Genomic DNA, 21,653 nt, shown 5'->3' on the forward strand with positions numbered 1-21,653 from the left:
TGTTTGTTTGTGTTTACGTTTGTGTTTGTTTATGTTTGTGTTTATGCTTGTGTTTGTTTGTTTGTGTTTATGCTTGTGTTTATGTTTGTTTGTTTATGCTTGTGTTTATGTTTGTTTATGCTTGTGTTTATGTTTGTTTGTGTTTATGCTTGTGTTTATGTTTACGTTTGTGTTTATGTTTGTTTGTGTTTATGCTTGTGTTTACATTTGTGTTCATGTTTGTGTTCATGTTTACATTTGTTTGTTTGTGTTTATGCTTGTGTTTGTTTGTTTGTGTTTATGCTTGTGTTTATGTTTGTTTATGTTTATTTATGCTTGTGTTTATGTTTGTTTGTGTTTATGCTTGTGTTTATGTTTACGTTTGTTTGTTTGTGTTTATGCTTGTGTTTGTTTGTTTATGCTTGTGTTTGTTTGTTTGTGTTTATGCTTATGTTTACATTTGTGTTCATGTTTACGTTTGTTTGTTTGTGTTTATGCTTGTGTTTATGTTTGTTTGTGTTTATGCTTGTGTTTATGTTTACGTTTGTGTTCATGTTTGTGTTCATGTTTGTGTTTACGTTTGTGTTTACGTTTGTGTTTGTTTGTGTTTATGTTTGTGTTTCGGGAGCAGAGCTCTTCAGGAGGAGACAGCTGGTTAGAAGAGAGTCTGTCATTGTTCTGTTTTAATGTTCTAAATAAAGGTTGTTTTAAAGTAAGTCGGTGGGAGACTAACAAACAGGACATGAGGGTTTAAATGATGTTAAAGAACTTTGAATTAAAGTTGTGTGTGAAACCAACTCACCTTGTTAGCAACGTCTGTTAGCCGTTAGCTTCTCTTCCCTTCATAAACGTTGCTGCTCCTTTAACGGCCGAACAGCTGACCGAACAGCTGACCGAACTCCTTCCTGGTCCGTCATCCTGTGAAGAAACGACTGCTGCTGCCGGTTGTTGTGTTTTATCCTCTCGGGTTTTTTGCTCTTTTCCGTGGTCGCATAAAACATGAATAAGAAAAGCCGTTTCTGGCGTCGCCATTTTCTTTTCTGTCGCGCTTGTTATTTTTTGTTACGTCATCTGTGACCTTAAACGTCATTTTTATCCGGAAGTGATCCACCCAAACGTTTTAGAACCAAGATTTAATATTAATCACCGACTGAAATCAAAATATCTTCAGAATATGAACACAATCAACACAAATTTAAATATAACTTTTTCTTTTTTTAAATAGTTGTGGAGGTGCGGGTCCTCTCCCATCTGCCAGGGGGCGCTGTAGCTGAGCACTTCCAACAAGTTACACGAATCTAAGAGTTAGACGGCGGGAGGTCACCAGTAGGCTATATTTACTGAAGTACTGACACGTTGTTAAAGGTTAATATCATTCAGAAGGACCAAATTCATTTTCCTTTTAATTGTAATACCGGAATTTGACTTGTATTGGAGTATTTTTACTTTCTACTCAAGTAAAGGATCTGAATATTTCTTCAACTGGAGCTAAAGATCATAAAATACGTTTTAAATTAAAATAATTCTCATCCAGACATCATCTGAAAGACTCAGTGTGTGTGCAGCTGCAGACAGTGCCACTGTGTGCCCACTGTGTGCCCATCATGGCCAGACACGCTGCTTCCTCTCCCGTTATGACCGGAGACGGTGACCGGCCGTCTGTGCCACTCTGTGCCAGCTTCAACAGACAGCTTCCCTGTGACATCATCCCTGTGACATCATCCCTGAGACGGTTACGTACTCTGCCGTCACAGACGGGGCAAAACTGACGGTGGACACTGACGTGTGTGTCTGGGATTATGTTGGGCACACAGTGACTGATGTGTTGGTGTTTTCTTTCAGACTGAAGAGTTTCATTTAATTATAAAAAAAGAAAAGAAAAGAGTGACACACATCAAAAACAGAGAATATGAAGGAAGTTACAGAAGAATTCACTCAGAAAAAAACCGTTATCGTTGAAGCGAAGAGGTCGGATCATGTTGTGTTCAACAAACATGAAAACAAGGTGCTCTTTTTAAGATAAAAACTGACAGCAGGAAGAACCTGACGAAGAAAAGAAGCAGAGCAACAGGTGGCAGATGGCAGAGTTAGAGCGACACCTACAGGGCGGAGAGGGGAAAACCACCAACACAGACAGGGTTTATATTCAGCCTTTTATACAGAGCATCTTACAAATTCCCTCTGAGGAAATCCACACAACAACATGCTTCATAAATCGAGAATATTATTTGCAGGGATAAATACATATCATTTAAATGTATTTTATTACATTTAAATTACCGTATTTACAGGCCGAGCTACTTTCAATCGGCTTTTATGATAAAAAAAAATATGTCCAGCAATAAAAACACAGCAATCAACCAAACTTCATGTGACACCTTTCAAACAGTTTAATGCAACTCAAATTTGTATTATTAGTCATGATCAAAACTCTACCTGCACGTTCACTTTAATTAATTTTTCAGATTTAATGTCCATTCATTCATTTGAAATGATTGTAGAAAATGTTAAGTCAATTTAAATTATACGTTTTAATACTTTACTTTGAGGAGGGTAAACATGATTATCTAAATTCATTCATTCAAATTCATCAGTGATTGATTTTGTTATAACAAAAATAATACTCTTTTCAAAATAAAATACAGCTCAAAATTCTTTGTTCGTAGTTTAAGGGGCAATTTGAGGCAAACATAAAAAAAAAAAAACCCACAATAAAACACATAAAAAGTTCATTTATACCCAAACAAACCATCTAAAACCACTAAATAGATTCAAAATTGCCAGATTTAAAAACAAAAAAAGTCCATCAACGAGCGACTATTGTAACACAAGATGACATAATCATACAACACATGCGGGACAAAAGGCTGTTAGAGAAGAGACACAAACTACAGATAACTTCTAATGAGCGATCCTTCCTGAGAGCTGGATTTGCTCATTTTGACCCTCTGGACCTTTAATGTCTGGAGAGTTTTCAGGACGATGAATCGATGAACATTTTCTCTCCGTTTTTGTCGATCAGTGAATCTGCGCGTGTTTTGAGCGCGTCGTGTGCCGAAACTAATCACAGGAGAATATTGTCATGTACTCCGTCTAATAGACTCGGTCATCATCCTCGTCGACTAATGCGGAGATAAATCCTGCTGCGGGGGAACTGACTCACAGACTGCTATTCTCAGCGGCGACAGTCACAGCCAACAGGACTCTTTCAAATCTACGTGTGACTCCTACAACGACGGAGAAGTTAAAGCACAGCAGCTTGAATGCACTTTAAAGCTGTGACGTTATGATATAATATCAAGTTATTAAACATGACCCACATATTTTGATATCCCATTAAGTGCTTATGAAAATCCCTCCTGGCTCCCAGCAGAAGGTTAAAGGATATTTTGGGGTCATGGAAAATGATACGCTTCTGTTTTTGTTGTATTTGTAAAAAGGTGATGCTCAGTACGGCTTTGATAACAGAGGAGGACAACGTGAGAGAGGAAAAGTCTCCCGGTGAAGCGGAGGAGCCGGTGGCGGCGGCGGGCCTGTTTGCTTACAGCATACAGTGGAGTCACCAGGAGGCCAGCCGTGTCTGCTGGGCTCTTCTGTCACAACGCATCCGGTCTCCCTCCCTCAAAACACGCTCCATCTTTTCTGATTCTCGCCTCCCCTCTTTTCCGGTTTCAGCATCCTCCTCTCTGAATTCCCAGAAATCTATTTGTCACCGTGACAAAAAAAAAAAGACAAAAATAACAAAAACACCTCCCTCTTATCATTTGTCTCTTGAAATCTGTCATTTCTCTCTCCCGCCGAAAGGCCTCGTCTTATGCAAAGGTCGCGACCCCGCTGGCCTCTTGTTGACCCCAGTTTGACCTTTGGGAGGCTAGCTTCTCTGTCAGCTGCAGCTGTGGCGCTGCTAAAAGCCGGCTAATCCAATCACGCAGTCATTAGTGCTGAGTAGGCAGAGCCGGAGCAGGTGAGTGTGTTTGTCTCTCTCATAATCTTTCTCTCTTACTCTGATTTTTATTTTGTTTTGCTCATTTCACACACAAACACTGTATGTGCACCCAGCAGATAATCACAGCCTTCCCGTGTTACTCATGTGCACAAAAACCACATCAGATCAGTGTCGTTAAAACCCAGTGATCCATCACCTCGGTCCAACTCTGCTGGAGTATTAAACAGCCAGATGCTGCTGCTGCCTCATATCCTAAATCAGCTCATTAAACCTCTGCTTCTTAACTGAGTCTAGTGGGATGGATGCAGATTGTGTGTGTGTGTGGGGGGTGGGGGGGGGGGGGGTTGCCAGGATGCAAATTTTCAGGATGACAGGCATGTGTGACGTCAGAGGCCAATCAGGGCAGAGATATAAAGAAGGCCAGAGGCCAACAACAGGACAGTTCTTTTCTCTTTTTTTTTTTTTTTTCACGATATCTGTGTCTATGAAGAAAAACTGAATCCTGAAAAAGAGCTCGTGACTCCTGATGTCTGTACAGACCAATTCAAATCTTAATTAGGTCTTTATTATGGTTTCATGCCTGAATGGAAGCTAATTAAACAGACTTTAGCACCAGATATGAGACAACCTTTAACATTATATCGACACCTTTATTCAAATATAATTGGCAGGTTTTATTTACATTTTATCGGCTTTATAGTTGCAGCTTTTTATTCTTTTGTTCCGTTTGATTATTTTTTTCAGATTACTTTTTACGTGGTTTTCATTGTGTTTTCTTTTCTGTTTACATCTTGTATCATTTCACATCTCATTAAAAGCCATTTGAATTTCCTTGTTGTTGAAAGGTGGTAAACATATTTAGCCTAAATACAGGATAAAAAGTTGGGATTTACCTAAATAAAAAACATGTTATCGGCTAATTTATTTTACCCTATAAGAAAATATGAATGTTTCAAAACCTTATGTACTGTCAGATATAATACTCCAGAGGGGAAATATGGCTCATTTATTTGACTGCTTATGGTTAAGTCTAACCCTCCAAAGAATACTGAGATCCACCTGTACAACTACACACTATGTAAACATGTAAAAGTGAAGCCAATGCAAAGGGAAGCCATGATTTTACTGAAGCTCACCGTGGTCATCTTCCTTTATTTGTAGAGCTCTGCTGCGTCATATTTTACCATCCACCTCCTGACAGGCTGAAACACCACACTACATGAGCACATAACATCAGGCGTTGGCAGCAGCTGCAGGTTGTAATACAGTCTGAAGCTAAATGTTTGAGCTGGCAGCTACAGTTTGAAGGATGCCAGCATGTGCTTCATCACACATTTAAACTCCCGGTTCAGTAAACGCTGTTTAGAGCTGCACAGGCTGTCTTGATTGTAAAATACCTGGAACGTGTAACAGGCTGAGTGGCGACGTACAACTAAAAATTAATTGGGATATATTTTAATTACAATACAGGTCAGGATGGCCGAGCGGTCTAAGGCGCTGCGTTCAGGTCGCAGTCTCCCCTGGAGGCGTGGGTTCGAATCCCACTTCTGACAGGTAGTTTTGAGGAGCAACCAACCGGGGACGCTTGTTTAATTGTCTGAGGCAGGACTAATAAGGGCTGAAATAGGACATTTCAATGTGCTTTTTAGAAAGTAAATGCACTAAATGGCATCCTCTGCATTTTATCTGTTGAGCTGAAACTTTTATTTTGAAGACCTTTGATTGCTCTCAGCAGTAACGCAACCGTTGCAGCTTAAAATAAAAAACCTTCGGGTTTAGTCGTGTTCAACCTGCTGCAGCACATGTAGTCTGTGAAGCACAGCTCAGACCACATTTGATTATTTCTACTGTTGGAATTCAGGGTGACTGAGGCTTCTTTTTCCAGTAAAATACAATATAGAGCAAATATATCTTTGAAAGATGATTAGCCACAATGTCTAATAGTTAAATAGTCAATAATGAACTTAAATAAAATGTTTTTAGGCGACATTAAAAGTAGACAAACAGGGCTGTAGCCAGGATTTTCTTCAGAAACACCAAGGTCCAAGGTTTTTTTTTTGTCTTTACCTTAAAAAATAGTTAACAGATTGATTATATCTCTCAATTCTATTTCGCCAACGTGAAGGTTTCAGATATTTTTATTTTCAATTATCAGGAATAAAATGTTGATCATTATGTTAAATAGTTATTTATTCAAATCTAATGTGGCATTGACAGGCAGCATGCAAACAATTAATAAATGGTTTACCTCACACTATAATGCAGCTGTATATGTATCTATAAGGATATGTATGTGATTTTTAATGTACAGCATTTATCAACAATTGTCCTAATAACTTCTCCTATGAAGTCATATTTTATATTTTATTATTGTCATTCTGTTTGAACAGAAGCCTCCACTAATGGATGCCCACCGTGTTTAATTCAATCAAATGATTCATCTGCAAACACTTCTGTGTGTTTATAACTACATTAGAGTGCATTAGAAACCATTTGTTAGATGTTTATATTGTGCTTAGAAACGCTGAAGAGGGGCTCTCACATTAAAGCGCTGCCAGTGGGGTCATTTTGAATTGTACGATGTGAACTCCTCCAAGCAGGCTGAAAAATCCCAGAGATCTCAGTGTTAAACAAAAACATGTCAGTATTATATCATTATATAAGACGGTATTTGGGTTATATTAACAAAACAGCGTGTGTGTGACTAAAATAGAAGACTATCATGTAATTTGTACAAAAACTTGAAGCAGGATTCGTTTTTTTTGTGTCTGAAACTCTCTTGCACATTTTACTTTTGACATTTCTCCGTAAATGCAAGCACTATACGAGTTGGACGGATGAAAAGACATCAGCACTCGTTCTCCAGAGGGAATCAAAGGAGTGTTATGAAGATCAAGGTCTGACTGAATCTCACAGGCGGCCTCCCTTATAGTCTTTGTGGTTCCTGCTGGTTTTACAATCTGCTCTCTATTTAACTCAGAATAAAACATTTAAGACCGTGTTCTAATGAGGAAGTTTTTTGACAATGTCGCGCGCTGCTAGGAACACCAGACAACAACTAATGTTAAGTGACAATTTCACCTTTATTAACATGGTGAGGAATCATTAGCAAAGGTCAGGGCGGCGGGCTGGAGGAGGTTTCGGTGCTCAGGTGGTGCCTGCAAAAAGAGCAACATACTGAGAGAGAAAAGACTCATTAAATCACAAGGACGTCACAGACAGCTTTTTATCCTTCAGCCGTGCAGGACATTAACACTGAAGGTGATTTGAGAATCATGGTTTTGGTCTTTTCATTGTTGTCTTTTTTAACAGTAAGAAAAATAGAGAATAACACAAGCTTTATGCTTTAAGTTGTGGTCTCCATCTGTCGGCCCTGACGCATCCGAGCACACCCGGAGCGCCAACACACTGACTGAAACGCTCAGAACTATATGCAGGTGTAGTACTTCATTTTGCCCGAAGTCTTGGTGTATATTGTTAGAAATCTAACTCCTGGAAGGCAGGTGCATGTATAAAACAGGAGCGAGGGATCAGGAATTTGAAGTTTCTAAATCATTCATGGTGAAGGAATGTGTGTCATCAAGTCATCGCTGCCACCCATCGTCTCCTGAATTATCAGGCAGGATTGCGGTTGCCATGGCAGGTGTCTGATGTGTCAGAGGGTCATGAACTCCGAGCACAGATGCTAATAGAGGACTGAAAGCAGCTTTGCCTTTTGCCCCGGCTGCTTGAGTGACATTGATCTTGCAGTAGAGAGACAGTGTCGTCCCTTGGAGGCCACATGCATGGACCCAGGCTGCGTTTCCCCCCTTTTTCACTGCATGAAGACGGCGTAGAAGTGCAGCTTCTACTAAATTATCTGTAACATCAAGAGCAAAACGAAATAAATATCATTATTTTAAAAAAAAAAATTAAAAAAAAAAAATCCTCTTTTTAGCACCTAAAAACCCTGGTAATGCTTTGTTCTGATGATTAAGATCTTTCTTTGGCCAATGTTCAGTGAAAGTTCCTCATTTTTGAGTCCTGGCAGAGGGGGTGGGGGGTTGGGAGGGGTGGAGGGGGCTAAGCAGACATTCCTATTTGCTGCTTTCATAATAAGCAGTTCAGAGAGAAAGCAGGTTTTTGTCTGTGCTGGAATGTGAAGCTTTATTTCGTTTACTCAGGAAATCAAACCGATAAACAGGCAGAATGTGGGTAGAAGATGAAGCTGCAGGTAAGACTTGATAATGTGGATGTTAGGAGGAATTTTAACAAGATTTCTCAGCAGGCTGTATATAATAAGTCATATCATTTATGGTGGTGATTCAGTGTGTGCAAAAGTTCAAAATGACCTTTTCATTAACCATTTATAACTCCCCTTTGTGCAGATGTTCAGTTTTATAGTTCTTTTAAATAGTGAATGTTCCATCATTAAAAAAAAATTCTGCAAACTCTTTAAATCGTGAGATTTGTATGTGCTGCATTAAAGTTAACGTTGTTTAAGATATTTAGCTTAGCTTATTTTAGCTTAGCTTAGCAGAACAACCGAGGCTTTTTGCACTCAGTTCCACACTTCTGTTTTTTAATGGGTAAAACAAAAGAGATAGAATGTGTTTTTCGTGATCATAAAAGCATAAAGGCTGGAAACAAGGGTACCTCGTCCAAAATGTAACACCGACCAGCATCTCTAAAGCTCATTGAATCACTCATCATATCTTTGCTTTCATCTGTAGCAAAACAGAAGCATAAAACCAATAAATTGTAGTTTTACATGGGATTATGTGCTAGAAATCAATATTTTTACATTACAGACAGCAAATTCATTTCTAATGTTGTGACCACGAAGCTCTCAGTTTGTTGGACATCGTGAAGCTGAAAGCTGCCATGAGTCTGAGCCCCAGAAAGTGAAACTTGTTTATAGGATCCTTCTGTGATTTCACTTCCTGTATTTGTTCAGAGGGACTCCTGAGGTTCCTCTTCCAGTCATGCTGCAGGATGTGAGGATCTTTGATGGCCGTCTGTTAAACGTGGTGTCTGTTCTCATATCTGTGTTGCGTGAAGGTAAAAGGACGTTTTCACCCACAGACTCTGATGGAGAGACGGATTCATCTTGTGAAGATGAGGGAGACATTCAGGTACCACGTTCGAGACAATCACTGAATCCGACTTCTTTAATTACAGCAACTAACAACATAAAAAGTAAAAAAAACAAAAAAATGACACAAAATTGCTAAATCAAAATGCTCTTAAAGCACGAGTGCACAAACTTGATTACATTAACGAGGACCAAAAGTAATTTTAGTGGCTCAGCTGTCTGATAATAGAGAATGATGTGGATGAAAATCAGCTGCATCAATATGTTGTTGCGTGATTGATCTCCTCTGTGTGTGCTGGTGTTGTTTGATTGTTAGTGTGAGATCCTGGAGAAGCAGAGAGATGCAGCCAATCAGAAACTGTCTGAACTGGAGGATGGTGAGAATTCATCCATTTATTCAGGTTCTTTACAAGTTTGTTCCCACTCGGCCCACAGCTTGTCCATTAGTTTTATCCTGGAGAGTCTCTCTCATGTTCAAATTTCACACAGGAAAGGTTTGAAATATGTTGATTTTCTTTTTAAATAATTAAACTGTATAATCTCATTTATTACATTTTTAAATGAGGCTTGTGGCTGACAAATGTCTCCTTTTCATTTTCAGTTTCCAGCCAACTCCTGAAAGAGATGAACGTCCTGGAGATCCAGTTCCAGATTGAGCGCTCCTGCAGGGAGAGTGCTGAGGCGCTGGCTCTCAAAGTATGTCTGTTAACCACTGCTTTCCTTTCCTTTCCTTTCCTTTCCTTTCCTTTCCTTTCCTTTCCTTTCCTTTCCTTTCCTTTCCTTTCCTTTCCTTTCCTTTGGTCATCTTCATGTAAGAAAAAAAGATTCACCGGCAGCATCAACCTCCACACCCAGACCATTATCTCCTCTGTTGCCTAGGTGACGAAAGAGAACAAAACCCTGAAGAGACAGAGCCAGATGCTGATGCCGCTCATCCCCGAGCTGCCTGAGGACCTGAACCCTGCGACCTTTGACCCAGAGACCGACCCAGCAGTCGACAGTGGTGAGGTTGATCTCGAACAGGACGGCGGCGAGGAGACGCTGCTGCTCGACAGTCAAGCCAAAATCACAGGTTAGAAGTTAGTCTCCTGGTAAACCCAATTTAAACCTTCAAAATAAGAGATGCTCACGATGTGAAGTTAGTCTCCTGGTAAACCCAATTTAAACCTTCAAAATAAGAGACGCTCATGATGTGAAGTTAGTCTTCCTGGTGAACCCAATTTAAACCTTCAAAATAAGAGACACTCGCACGTCTGTTGTGCTAATGAAGAATGAGAATCATCTCAATCGTAAAGACAGTTTTATTCTTTCCACAGTAACAGTGTTGAACTTCATCCCGTGTGTGTGTGTGTGTGTGTGTGTGTGTGTGTGTGTGTGTGTGTGTGTGTGTGTGTGTGTGTGTGTGTGTGTGTGTGTGTGTGTGTGTGTGTCAGAGCTGCAGGCATCAGTGGACGGTCTGCTGGCTGAGAAGCTGCAGCTGGAGCAACAAGTGGAGGATCTGACCAGAGAGCAGGTCCAGCTCAGAGAGCAGGTACTCATTGTGTGTGTGTGTGTGTGTGTGTGTGTGTGTGTGTGTGTGTGTGTGTGTGTGTGTGTGTGTGTGTGTGTGTGTGTGTGTGTCTTACCTCTCTCTTCCTCTGTCAGCTCGCTCTGGAGGTCGAGGAGAAGGAGGCCATTCTGAGGCAAATGGGCAAACAGAACAAGACCATGAATAAACTCAAACGAGGTGCGTCCAATTAATCCCATAAAACCTCGCTAATTATTACTTTTATTGATAATCCATCCAGATTTTTTGTGATGAATTATTTGATCACTGCTTTCAGAAAATATGATGAAATAGTGACGTTCAAGATGAAGTCTTTCCCTCTTTTTATTCGTTCATTTTGAATTATTTAAAGGATCATTTTACTCCACAAACGAGCACACCTCATGTTGTCCTCCTGCTGGCGATACCTTGTCGTGGTTCATTGATTAGTTTTCTGTAGACAGATGAAGTGATTGGAAATCTGTATTTGTGTTATTTTGTTGTTGTTTTGTGTTGGATATTATTTTTGCCTCTGTGTGTTCATGTCCAGTCTCCCAGCTTGTCACCGAGGAGTTCACAGAAATGTCTCAGAAGCTGGAGCTGGAGCAAGGCCTCCGGCAGCACGCCGAAGTCTTCGTCCACCAGGTGTGAGCGCGCGGCATGCGTGTGTGTGTGTGTGTGTGTGTGTGTGTGTGTGTGTGTGTGTGTGTGTGTGTGTGTCTGTGTTTTCAGCCTGGCACAAACCATTCTGTCATACATTCACACCTATAGATACTGAGGGTGACAGGTCGTGCCACAGGAAGGCAGAAGGAGTGTTAGCGCTGACCTTCGGGCGACCGAGGCCAACAGACGGACACTTGGACAGAAGGGGGTGGGGCGGGGGTGGCGAGGGGGGTGGACACGCACACACACACACACACACACACACACACACACACACACACACACACACACACACACACACTGGACACACACACTTCCGCTGTCATAGAGCTGCTGATGTGACGGGGCAGCAGAGGGGGGTCTCCATTCTCCGTTTTCACACCGATTACACTCTTTCTACGAGGCGTGGCGTTCACACACACACACACACACACACACACACACACACACACACACACACACACACACACACACATGCAGGAAACACATCAATTCACTTAAACTCCACATACCCAAACACACACACACCCAACACACACACACACACACACACACACACACACACACACATAGAGCACAGTGTTTGCTGTCCCAGCTGCTCCGATAATGAAGGGCTTTTCTTTCAGAAAACATGTCTCTGTTCCCATCCCTCTCCATTTAGCCCCTCCCCTTCCCAGTAATTAGTGGTCATCACTGCCGCTGAAGGAGAATAGTGGTCTTTTAAGCCAACCTGTCTTTGCCTGACACCTTTATGTTTTGCTTGAGCATATAGCAATTGTTGCCTTTTGTGCACGCCGTCCTCTATTTAGCAGACAGGCGCACAATGGGGCCGCCTCGCAGGGGTCCTTACCTGTGAAAAGGACCCCCAACTCTTCACACAAATCAGGCCCCCTTTACTCTCAATCCCCGGTAAAAGACCCCCCCCCCCCCCCCCCCGCTGAATGCCTCTTGTGTGCTACTATTTGTCTGTTTTCATGTGTTTTGAGAACAACAACCATTCACACCTCCTCCCTGCTTGGCGGTGTAATGATGCAGGGCCTCAAACAGGAAATCATTTGGAGGTGTTTTTGTGTGTGTGTGTGTGTGTGTGTGTGTGTGTGTGTGTGTGTGTGTGTGTGTGTGTGTGTGTGTGTGTGTGTGTGTGTGTGTGTGTGTGTGTGTGTGTGTGTGTGTGTGTGACTTTGTCCCTTTGTACGTCTGTGTGTGGTTGGCTCTCTGTGTTTGTATGTATGAAATAATTGTGCTAATTGCTGTGTGAAAATTGCTGTGTGCTGAAGGGAGAGCAGAGATCAGAGCGTGTAATTTGCAGCGTGTTGCGTGTCCTGATACCGAGCTCACCCGACCTGCTGCTGCAGTTTGTCCTCATCACTCTATCAAAAAACAACAACACAGAAACCAAAACCACCTTTTCTCACACTTCGTACTCTGATCACGGACCTGCTCTCAGAAAACCTCCTGAGCATTTCTCACAGAAACAGTTTATGAATGAGGAGTTCTCTACTCCCACTTTGATAATTTCCACTTGAAGTATGTTCAAAATGTTAAAATAATAAAAAAAATATTCTCATGCTTCTTTTGGAAATAAATAAAAAATATGCTTCAAAGCGTAGCTTTTTGTGGCCGCTATGTTTTAAATGATTAAAAATTATCACGTGTTCGGCCTTTTATTCATTCCCTGGTTAGTTGTAAATGTTGATTTTTATTGGGTGGCTTCACCAGATTGTAGTTTACAGCTTCAGTCTTCTGCTCTGATTCTAGTCTGGACTCCCTGTTTACATTAAACTCTGAAGGGTGGACCAATCAGCAGCCAGCGTTGGTAAGAGCAGCTCAGAAACATGCAGCTTCAGAGACCTGCAGAACGGTGCAGGAGGAATCTATGTGAGGTTCATGGACTGTATTTAAAAGTGGACGTGGCTTCAGGGTCTGAAAACTGAGGCCAATTCAAACGCGCCTTCAGCTGCAATACCAGCGAGTGCCACTAGAGGTCGGCTCCAAAAAGCCTCCGGCTCCATAGACTCCCATTCAACTTCTCTCATCAAATCCAAAGTGAATAAAATGTGTCCATCAGTTATCTCGGTGTTGTTAGCTAAAGTCACTCCTTCTTATTAGTTTTCTGGAGGTCCATCTGAAAATAATCCCTCATTCATTAGAAAAGAAGATTCAAGAAGACCTGTTTTTGGGGGCGTGTCTGTTTGATTGACAGGTGCAGTCAGGTTACAGCTATCAGTGGGCGGGACGTAGTATCGTCAGGTTTCCAATCAGATCGGTCAGATCCACTGCTGGCTCCTCCCCCAGCTCATCCAAATATGGTCACTTCCTGCTCCAAATTGCTCCGAACAAGCAAGATGGCGACGGCCAAAACCCAAACCTGAGGCCTCACAAACCGACGGGCGACGTCACTGTCGGTTGCCGCTCGCTTAGTTCCTTTAGTATTTTGGCCGTGACCTGTCTGACTTCTATTATTCGTGCATGTGCGACCAAACTGTAGATTAAAGGTATCAAATCTGATCAATAGCTACATTTCACCTGCACAGTGTGTATTAACCACATTATTAAAGTACATAAACATCACAACAGCTCATGCAGAAGAACAAAAGGGTTGTTTCGAACACTTTTAATGACTGAGGAGCTCCACACGCCAATTATCAACTACCACCAGAAGAAAGCATCACATTTTCCTAATGAAAGCCTGGCATCTACTTTTGATCATAATGAAAGAACAATGACGCTTTGTCTCACTTCAAAATCACCCCGTCTGCATCGTAGCTGCTCTTCGGTGAAGCCAGTAAATAATGTCTGCTTTGAAAACATCGTGACAACCTCCTGCAGCGGAGAAAATCAGCCAGCAGCCGCTCACATCTCATTTTAATCCTCCTCTAATTGGGCTTCATTGTCATCTGTGTTCCACTTTTCCAATTTCTCAGATGCAAAATAATCATGAGAGACATTTGGTTTGTCTCCTCAGATGTTGGTGGAGCAGAAGGACGTTCCAGCGCAGGCAGTGATGGAGGCGCAGGCAGTGATGGAGGCGCAGAGCTCCGAGACCAACCTGCAGCCGCAGCTGAGACGGGCGCTGGAGCAGATATGTGACGTCAGCGCGGCCCTGCAGGACATCCAACGCTACTACAGAGACCAGGTGAGTGGAGGGACAACACTACTACAGAGACCAGGTGAGTGGAGGGACAACACTACTAGAGACCAGGTGAGTGGAGGGACAACACTACTACAGAGACCAGGTGAGTGGAGGGACAACACTACTACAGAGACCAGGTGAGTGGAGGGACAACACTACTAGAGACCAGGTGAGTGGAGGGACAACACTACTACAGAGACCAGGTGAGTGGAGGGACAACACTACTACAGAGACCAGGTGAGTGGAGGGACAACACTACTAGAGACCAGGTGAGTGGAGGGACAACGCTACTACAGAGACCAGGTGAGTGGAGGGACAACACTACTAGAGACCAGGTGAGTGGAGGGACAACACTACTACAGAGACCAGGTGAGTGGAGGGACAACACTACTACAGAGACCAGGTGAGTGGAGGGACAACACTACTAGAGACCAGGTGAGTGGAAGGACAACACTACTAGAGACCAGGTGAGTGGAAGGACAACACTACTAGAGACCAGGTGAGTGGAGGGACAACACTACTACAGAGACCAGGTGAGTGGAGGGACAACACTACTAGAGACCAGGTGAGTGGAGGGACAACACTACTAGAGACCAGGTGAGTGGAAGGACAACACTACTAGAGACCAGGTGAGTGGAGGGACAACACTACTGGAGACCAGGTGAGTGGAGGGACAACACTACTAGAGACCAGGTGAGTGGAAGGACAACACTACTAGAGACCAGGTGAGTGGAGGGACAACACTACTACAGAGACCAGGTGAGTGGAGGGACAACACTACTACAGAGACCAGGTGAGTGGAGGGACAACACTACTAGAGACCAGGTGAGTGGAAGGACAACACTACTAGAGACCAGGTGAGTGGAAGGACAACACTACTAGAGACCAGGTGAGTGGAGGGACAACACTACTACAGAGACCAGGTGAGTGGAGGGACAACACTACTGGAGACCAGGTGAGTGGAGGGACAACACTACTAGAGACCAGGTGAGTGGAAGGACAACACTACTAGAGACCAGGTGAGTGGAGGGACAACACTACTACAGAGACCAGGTGAGTGGAGGGACAACACTACTAGAGACCAGGTGAGTGGAAGGACAACACTACTACAGAGACCAGGTGAGTGGAGGGACAACACTACTAGAGACCAGGCGAGTGGAGGGACAACACTACTAGAGACCAGGTGAGTGGAGGGACAACACTACTAGAGACCAGGTGAGTGGAGGGACAACACTACTAGAGACCAGGTGAGTGGAGGGACAACACTACTAGAGACCAGGTGAGTGGAGGGAACACAGCAGGGCTCCATTCGGGCCCGTTGATATTCTTCATCACACCTCTGGTGGTCTCGTCCCCGATCAGGCTGATGTGGAGGAGAGCAGCGTCCTGTCGGAGCTGCAGAGGCTGAGAGAGCAGCTGGAGAAGAGGGAGGAGGAGAGGAGGTCTTCAGAGGAACAGCTGTCTGCGGCCAACAGCGCCATCGCACAGCTCCGGGAGGAAGGTAGCTGCTGGCGGACAAAACCGCCGACTCAGCAAATATGCTTGATGGGTCAGAAATGTTGAAAGTGGAAGTTACAAAGCGTTCTCTACTATGTTTTAGATGCTGTTGAGAACGATGGGAAAAACTATTTGGTTTATTTTTTATAGCTGATTTAACGTCCTCTGATGTGTGTCGTGGTGTTTTTGAAAAATGTGGTTAAATTAAGAAGAGATTAAAGCTTATTATGAGCGATATTTGGAGGCAGTTGTTACCTGATTGAGCCGGTAGCTGACCCCCACCTCAGCTCCACCCATCAGACGGTGTGGACACACATTTCTACGGTTCCAAACATCCTGAAGTACATACTCGCTAAAATTAATCTCGTAAATTGGAACATTTTCTTGTCACGTTCTTGCACAGTATTCTCTGTAAAATCCTTCTCTCAGTTGACGAAGAGCTAAAAGGCCCCGATTAAAGTAACAGTCCTGAAGATTTTCATTCAAATAAATGTCGGTTAAGTCACGATTTATCGCCGAATGAGCTAGCACGTTGACTGAGCCAGTGGCCTCTTAAGGAAAACGCTTTCATTCGTAGGATTACGAACTGAGCGATCTGGGTTTCCATGGTGACATTCCCGGGAAAAGTCACAACATTAGTGACGTGTTTTCCATCCGAAAAAAGTAGGCGGAGCTAACGCAACAGACTCACTCTTCAACTGGCAACTAACTGACATCACAAAACAAAGCTGCAGTTACCGCTTGTCACCACAGGTGGCGCCAAGAAAACACAAAACAGACATCTCTGAGATTGGAACTTTAAACTTACCTTTAAGTCTGAAAAAGCAGATTTTTCTAACAATTTTTTTCACATTTCATTAGGAACGATATCATTTATTTACTTTTCTCTCTCTGAATACCTTTGTAGTGAATCACTTACAAGAAACATTGAACAGAGGAGATAACGCTGATGAACCGAGGGAGAAGTCCACTTCTGTTCCTCCTCCTCCCCCTCCTCCTCCACCTCCTCCACCTTCTCTTCCTCCTCCTCCTCCTCCACCGCCACCTCCTCCTCCCCCTCCCACTACTGCCATCAAGTAGGTCTGAGTGAAGCCACAGCTTCCTCTCCCTTTGAAAAACTGCGATGTTTCGGTTTCTCACGATAGTTTCAATACTGTTTCAGATGTTTTTGATCTTGAACGTACCTTTGTAAGTTGTTCATGCTGTGAGGTGAAATGACCTCTTGAGAGCCACTGGTGGACCCCTGTGACCTCTCTCTGTCTGTCTCTCCAGTTTACATGACTTCCTGAAGAGTAGGAGGAAAGATGGAGGCAGTGCAGCGGATCAGAGCAGTGAGCTCCTCCACCGTCCTTTAAATGCACCACAAACAGAGACTCTTTTAATTTGTGATTATTAAGTTGCTTCATCTTCTTCTGATATTTCATTGGTTTCCTGGACAACAGTTTTCCATTTAACGTATTTATTCTACAACATCTCATCTTTAACTTAACCTCCATATATACAAAATATGCAAAGTTTGAAAGGTCTGTAAAACCTACAGATCTCAGCTCTAATGATTTTTTTTAAATGTACTTTAAGAACCAGCTCCCCTACTGGACATGAAGACAAAAGCAGTGGATGAAATGATGCAGAGAATAAAGACAGGCATCGTCCTCAGACCCACTAAAAGAATCCAGGTACAAAAAAAAAATCCATTTTGTATTTATATATTAGACATTTAGATGTTCAAAAAAACTGATTTAAAAGCAAAATCCAAAGAAATATATAATAAATCTGACAACTACCGTCTACCTTTCTGGCTCACAGGAGGACGACAGCTCATGGACGGTCAGTTAATCTCTCACCTTCATTTTTATAATTAAAGCACTCTTTAAAAAAAAAAGAAAATCCTAAATCTTCTTTCAGGACCAGAGGAGTGAAAACCGCAAATCAGCCATCCTGGAGTTGAAGGGAATGCTGGTAATAACCATAAAGACACATTTCACTGTAGTTGTGAGGCAATGAGCTGCACTTAAAACTCCTTCTGTAACACCAGAACAACATTAAGCGGCAGCAGCACCGCAGGGTGCCGTCCAGGAGGGGCGTCGGCCGCAACGTCGGGGAGGCCGAGCTGCTGATGGTGCTCCAGAGGAGGAGGAGAGCGATGGGAGAGAACCAGGACCGAACACCAGGTACGCTGTTCCTCGTCATTTATTATCTCTTGTATGTCTCAAGAGAGACTTTCATTGATTTTAAACCTGATTGAGGCTTATTAAAATGTGGTTTACCATCATTTATGATGTAATATTTCCCCTCTAAAGTATGTTTAAACCAGCGAGAAGCAACAGGACAGTGATAGGTTTCTAAATAGTAAGAAAACAGACATGATGGGAGCTAAAATATGGATACAGAAAAGAGAAAATACTATTTAAAAAAAAAGAGGCTTTTTTCCACTTTATACAATGTCCACCAAGATTTTTATTTTCATTTTATTCAATAATTTGTTGCTTTTACTATTTGTTTGCAATAATATTTATCATTACTTTTCATGCAGAGTCTGTGACATTTGACTTTGACCTTAATTTTTTAAAAGAGCGAAGAGTTAACCATCAGATCAGACCAGGCCAAGAGTCTTTTCACGCTTGTCTTCTACATTATTAATAACCAGAACAAAAGGCTTTAATCTGACTCTGCAGTCTGTTCATGAGCCATTCTGTACTTCTAACTGCTGGAGTTGTGGTTCACCCTGACGATGTGGTGATCATCTCTGGACAGAAACCCCGGCTAGTCCGCAGACCGTCCCAGCAGCAGGAGACGTTCCCTGGGCAGGCAAGGGCGCCGGCTCCCCGGTGCTCCGGAGGCTGAAACAGAACCGGGAGAAGAGAGACTCTCGCATCCGAGCGTCAGCACTCATCGTGAGCCACGAAACCTGAAGAGATGGTTCCAGTAATTATTATTATACAGTTTTATATGATGATGAACCAAAGTTTGTTGATCAAATTGGGCCTGTATTTGTCTTTATTGTCAGTGTTTCTTTATCTTTAAATCTATTCTATTCTTTTTTATGTCGCGCTTTCAAATTTAAATGCATTGATTCTGTTCTCTCTTACAATAACATGTCAGGAAACTATTGATTGGTTTTGGTCCCTATTATAAAGTTCAAGTAAAGATTTGATCTGTCATCATCTTACTGTCAGAAAACAGTTTGTTTTATCCTCCTGAGGGACCAGACGGGAGCAGTTTGTTGAAAAAAAAAACATTAAATCTCACATTCATGTCTAAAGAAAAACAAGGAAAAGCATTTTTTTTTCTGAAGGCCATTTAACCCAGATCTGCAGAAAGCCAGTACTTATTGCGTGTCAAAAGGAAATGGAGCTCTTTGAGCCGTGTTTAATGGCCAACATCCTTCTTTTTAGGGGACCTGGGTTTCAGCTCAACTAAGTGCAAGTTGCATTTTTTTTTTTTTTTTTTTTTTTTTATGCTACAGAAAATAAATGAAAAATAGCCTGAGCCATTAAAAAAACAGGCCACTTCTCGCCCAAGGTGTCTGCCTCTTAAAGCTCGATCCGGCAGGAGGACGGCGAGGCTGGCGGTTATTTAGGCACATTAAAGCCGTCACACCCGGAGAAGCGGAGGTGTCGTCGAGATAAGAGCTTCAGGTGGCCTCCCTCCTGAAAGTTCTCCAGCTGCAGCAGGTCGCCTTTTGTTTTCTCACCTCCACACGGATACTGTATATATGTGTGCATGCATGCATGCATGAATACATGCACCTTCACACCACACCATCTTTCTACCTGCCTTCCTGCCTTTGTTAAAAGCATTTGAAAAGAGGATGAATTTACTCTCACCTTTGACTCGGACACCGTTTTAGTGTCTTCACACTGTTTCACATTATATATTTACTTTATTTAGCTCTGCCTTTTCACTCTCAAGCATACATTTTTTACTGTTTTCTTCCTCAATCTCAAAGGTGTTAGCTTTTTGGGATCCAGTGATGTGTGCTGACCTCTTCTTGTTAGTGAAACCCTGCACACAAAAACCAGTATGTGTGTGGAACAGAGAGAAAAATACAGCATATAATACTGAGGATGTGTTAATTAAAGCACACAAATATGGAAACCAAATAGTGTCCGTTTATCTTTATTTTCCCGTCTTTATGTGTTTTCCTTGACCTCCAGAGAACTAATCCAACAACAGCGCAAGGAAATCATTATGAATTGAATGGAAAGGCAGCTGTGGTCTCAGTAAACAGCACTGACATGTGACACTTCTCATAAAACATGAAGTTAAATGCCACACCTTTTATACGCCCTGTGAAAAAGCAGTATTTCATTTCCTTTTAGAAATCTTGGTTCTCCGTTTTCCAGGTTAGCGAGTTCTCACGAGATTTAACTTGAGCGACGACCTCTCAACTCTCTTCTGTGTGATTTGTTTCTGACAGGAATTCCTCGGTAACCGTTCCCTGTGTTCACTCGAGGTCCAAATCCTGAGTGAAATGTAAATGAGCCGAAGGCCCAGACAGAGGCCGGGACTTGAAAGGATGAGAAAGTTAATGGGCCGACAACATAAGAAATATACTTTGACTTGATTTATCAACTACAAAAAGGGTTGAAAAGTTGGTCGTCACTAGATTTACACAGACATGACTAGTTTTAAGCATGGGCTCTTTGGATAGACCATGTCCAGTAATTTCCCCACTGTGGGATTAACAGTGTAATTTAATCTAATCTAATGTCCTGTTGATTCTCAAACCACCCATACACATTTGCCGTTGTACCTTAAATGCACAGAAAACCAAAAAAGGATGTGATTGTGTAATTTTGACCTTCAAATTTTGACATGTGGAGAGTTTGGGACCTTTAGTTCATTATTTTCTGGCCCAGAAAAGCCTCCATACCTTCAAACAGTCTTATCTATCTTATTTTTTATTGTATACATATTTTGTAATTTTATTTTCAGAACAGGAATCGAATCCACTGAGTGGATGAACAGGTGGAGCAGGTGGATGAACTTCTCCTCCAACCAGCAGGTGGATGAACTCCTCCTCCAACCCGCAGGTGGATGAACTTCTCCTCCAACCAGCAGGTGGATGAACTCCTCCTCCAACCAGCAGGTGGATGAACTCCTCCTCCAACCCGCAGGTGGATGAACTTCTCCTCCAACCAGCAGGTGGATGAACTCCTCCTCCAACCCGCAGGTGGATGAACTCCTCCTCCAACCAGCAGGTGGATGAACTCCTCCTCCAACCCGCAGGTGGATGAACTCCTCCTCCAACCAGCAGGTGGATGAACTCCTCCTCCAACCCGCAGGTGGATGAACTTCTCCTCCAACCAGCAGGTGGATGAACTCCTCCTCCAACCCGCAGGTGGATGAACTCCTCCTCCAACCAGCAGGTGGATGAACTCCTCCTCCAACCCGCAGGTGGATGAACTCCTCCTCCAACCAGCAGGTGGATGAACTCCTCCTCCAACCCGCAGGTGGATGAACTCCTCCTCCAACCCGCAGGTGGATGAACTCCTCCTCTAACCAGCAGGTGGATGAACTCCTCCTCCAACCCGCAGGTGGATGAACTCCTCCTCCAACCCGCAGGTGGATGAACTTCTCCTCCAACCCGCAGGTGGATGAACTCCTCCTCCAACCAGCAGGTGGATGAACTCCTCCTCCAACCCGCAGGTGGATGAACTCCTCCTCCAACCCGCAGGTGGATGAACTCCTCCTCTAACCCGCAGGTGGATGAACTTCTCCTCCAACCAGCAGGTGGATGAACTCCTCCTCTAACCCGCAGGTGGATGAACTCCTCCTCCAACCCGCAGGTGGATGAACTCCTCCTCCAACCCGCAGGTGGATGAACTCCTCC

At 43.0% G+C, this 21,653-nt stretch overlaps 1 protein-coding gene, 1 long non-coding RNA gene and 1 other non-coding gene across 4 annotated transcripts in view; 2 read left to right on the top strand and 1 right to left on the bottom strand.

The window, feature by feature from the left end:
- Nucleotides 1-963, bottom strand: part of LOC138215611 (uncharacterized) — a 33,375-nt gene extending 32,412 nt beyond the window's left edge. The window contains exon 1 of the long non-coding RNA XR_011179743.1: nt 782-963. This is a non-coding gene — a long non-coding RNA (uncharacterized lncRNA). The remainder of the gene's footprint in view (nt 1-781) is intronic.
- Nucleotides 964-5,395: 4,432 nt separating this feature from the next.
- Nucleotides 5,396-5,478, top strand: trnal-cag (transfer RNA leucine (anticodon CAG)). The gene has a single exon. It is a non-coding gene; the product is annotated as a tRNA-Leu (tRNA).
- Nucleotides 5,479-8,027: 2,549 nt separating this feature from the next.
- On the top strand, nt 8,028-19,909 carry shtn2 (shootin 2). Of its 2 annotated transcripts, none has more exons than XM_069177902.1 (17): nt 8,028-8,138; nt 8,966-9,039; nt 9,316-9,376; nt 9,601-9,695; nt 9,879-10,071; nt 10,433-10,530; nt 10,644-10,725; nt 11,075-11,169; nt 14,153-14,323; nt 15,683-15,821; nt 16,725-16,893; nt 17,090-17,148; nt 17,396-17,493; nt 17,624-17,644; nt 17,723-17,776; nt 17,853-17,988; nt 18,572-19,909. In XM_069177902.1, the coding sequence occupies exons 1-17, from the start codon at nt 8,114-8,116 to the stop codon at nt 18,727-18,729; spliced, it is 1,728 nt and encodes a 575-aa protein (XP_069034003.1). In that variant the 5' UTR covers nt 8,028-8,113; the 3' UTR covers nt 18,730-19,909. The 2 variants fall into 2 exon arrangements, with proteins under 2 accessions (XP_069034003.1, XP_069034004.1); XM_069177903.1 differs by having other exon boundaries at nt 8,990-9,039.
- Nucleotides 19,910-21,653: the final 1,744 nt, after the last annotated feature.

This window comes from Embiotoca jacksoni, unplaced genomic scaffold (assembly GCF_022577435.1).
Source record: "Embiotoca jacksoni isolate LCO1_2020_lvr unplaced genomic scaffold, fEmbJac1.0.p SCAF_78, whole genome shotgun sequence".
Lineage (NCBI taxonomy): Eukaryota > Metazoa > Chordata > Actinopteri > Embiotocidae > Embiotoca > Embiotoca jacksoni.

Bases quoted from the DNA above. Each gene is read 5' to 3' on its own strand.
- shtn2 (XM_069177902.1), top strand. From the start codon at position 8,114: ATGTGGGTAGAAGATGAAGCTGCAG. The intron at 11,170-14,152 runs GTGTGAGCGCGC...TTGTCTCCTCAG, and splicing joins CCGAAGTCTTCGTCCACCAG to ATGTTGGTGGAGCAGAAGGA. The intron at 17,989-18,571 runs GTACGCTGTTCC...ATCTCTGGACAG, and splicing joins GAACCAGGACCGAACACCAG to AAACCCCGGCTAGTCCGCAG.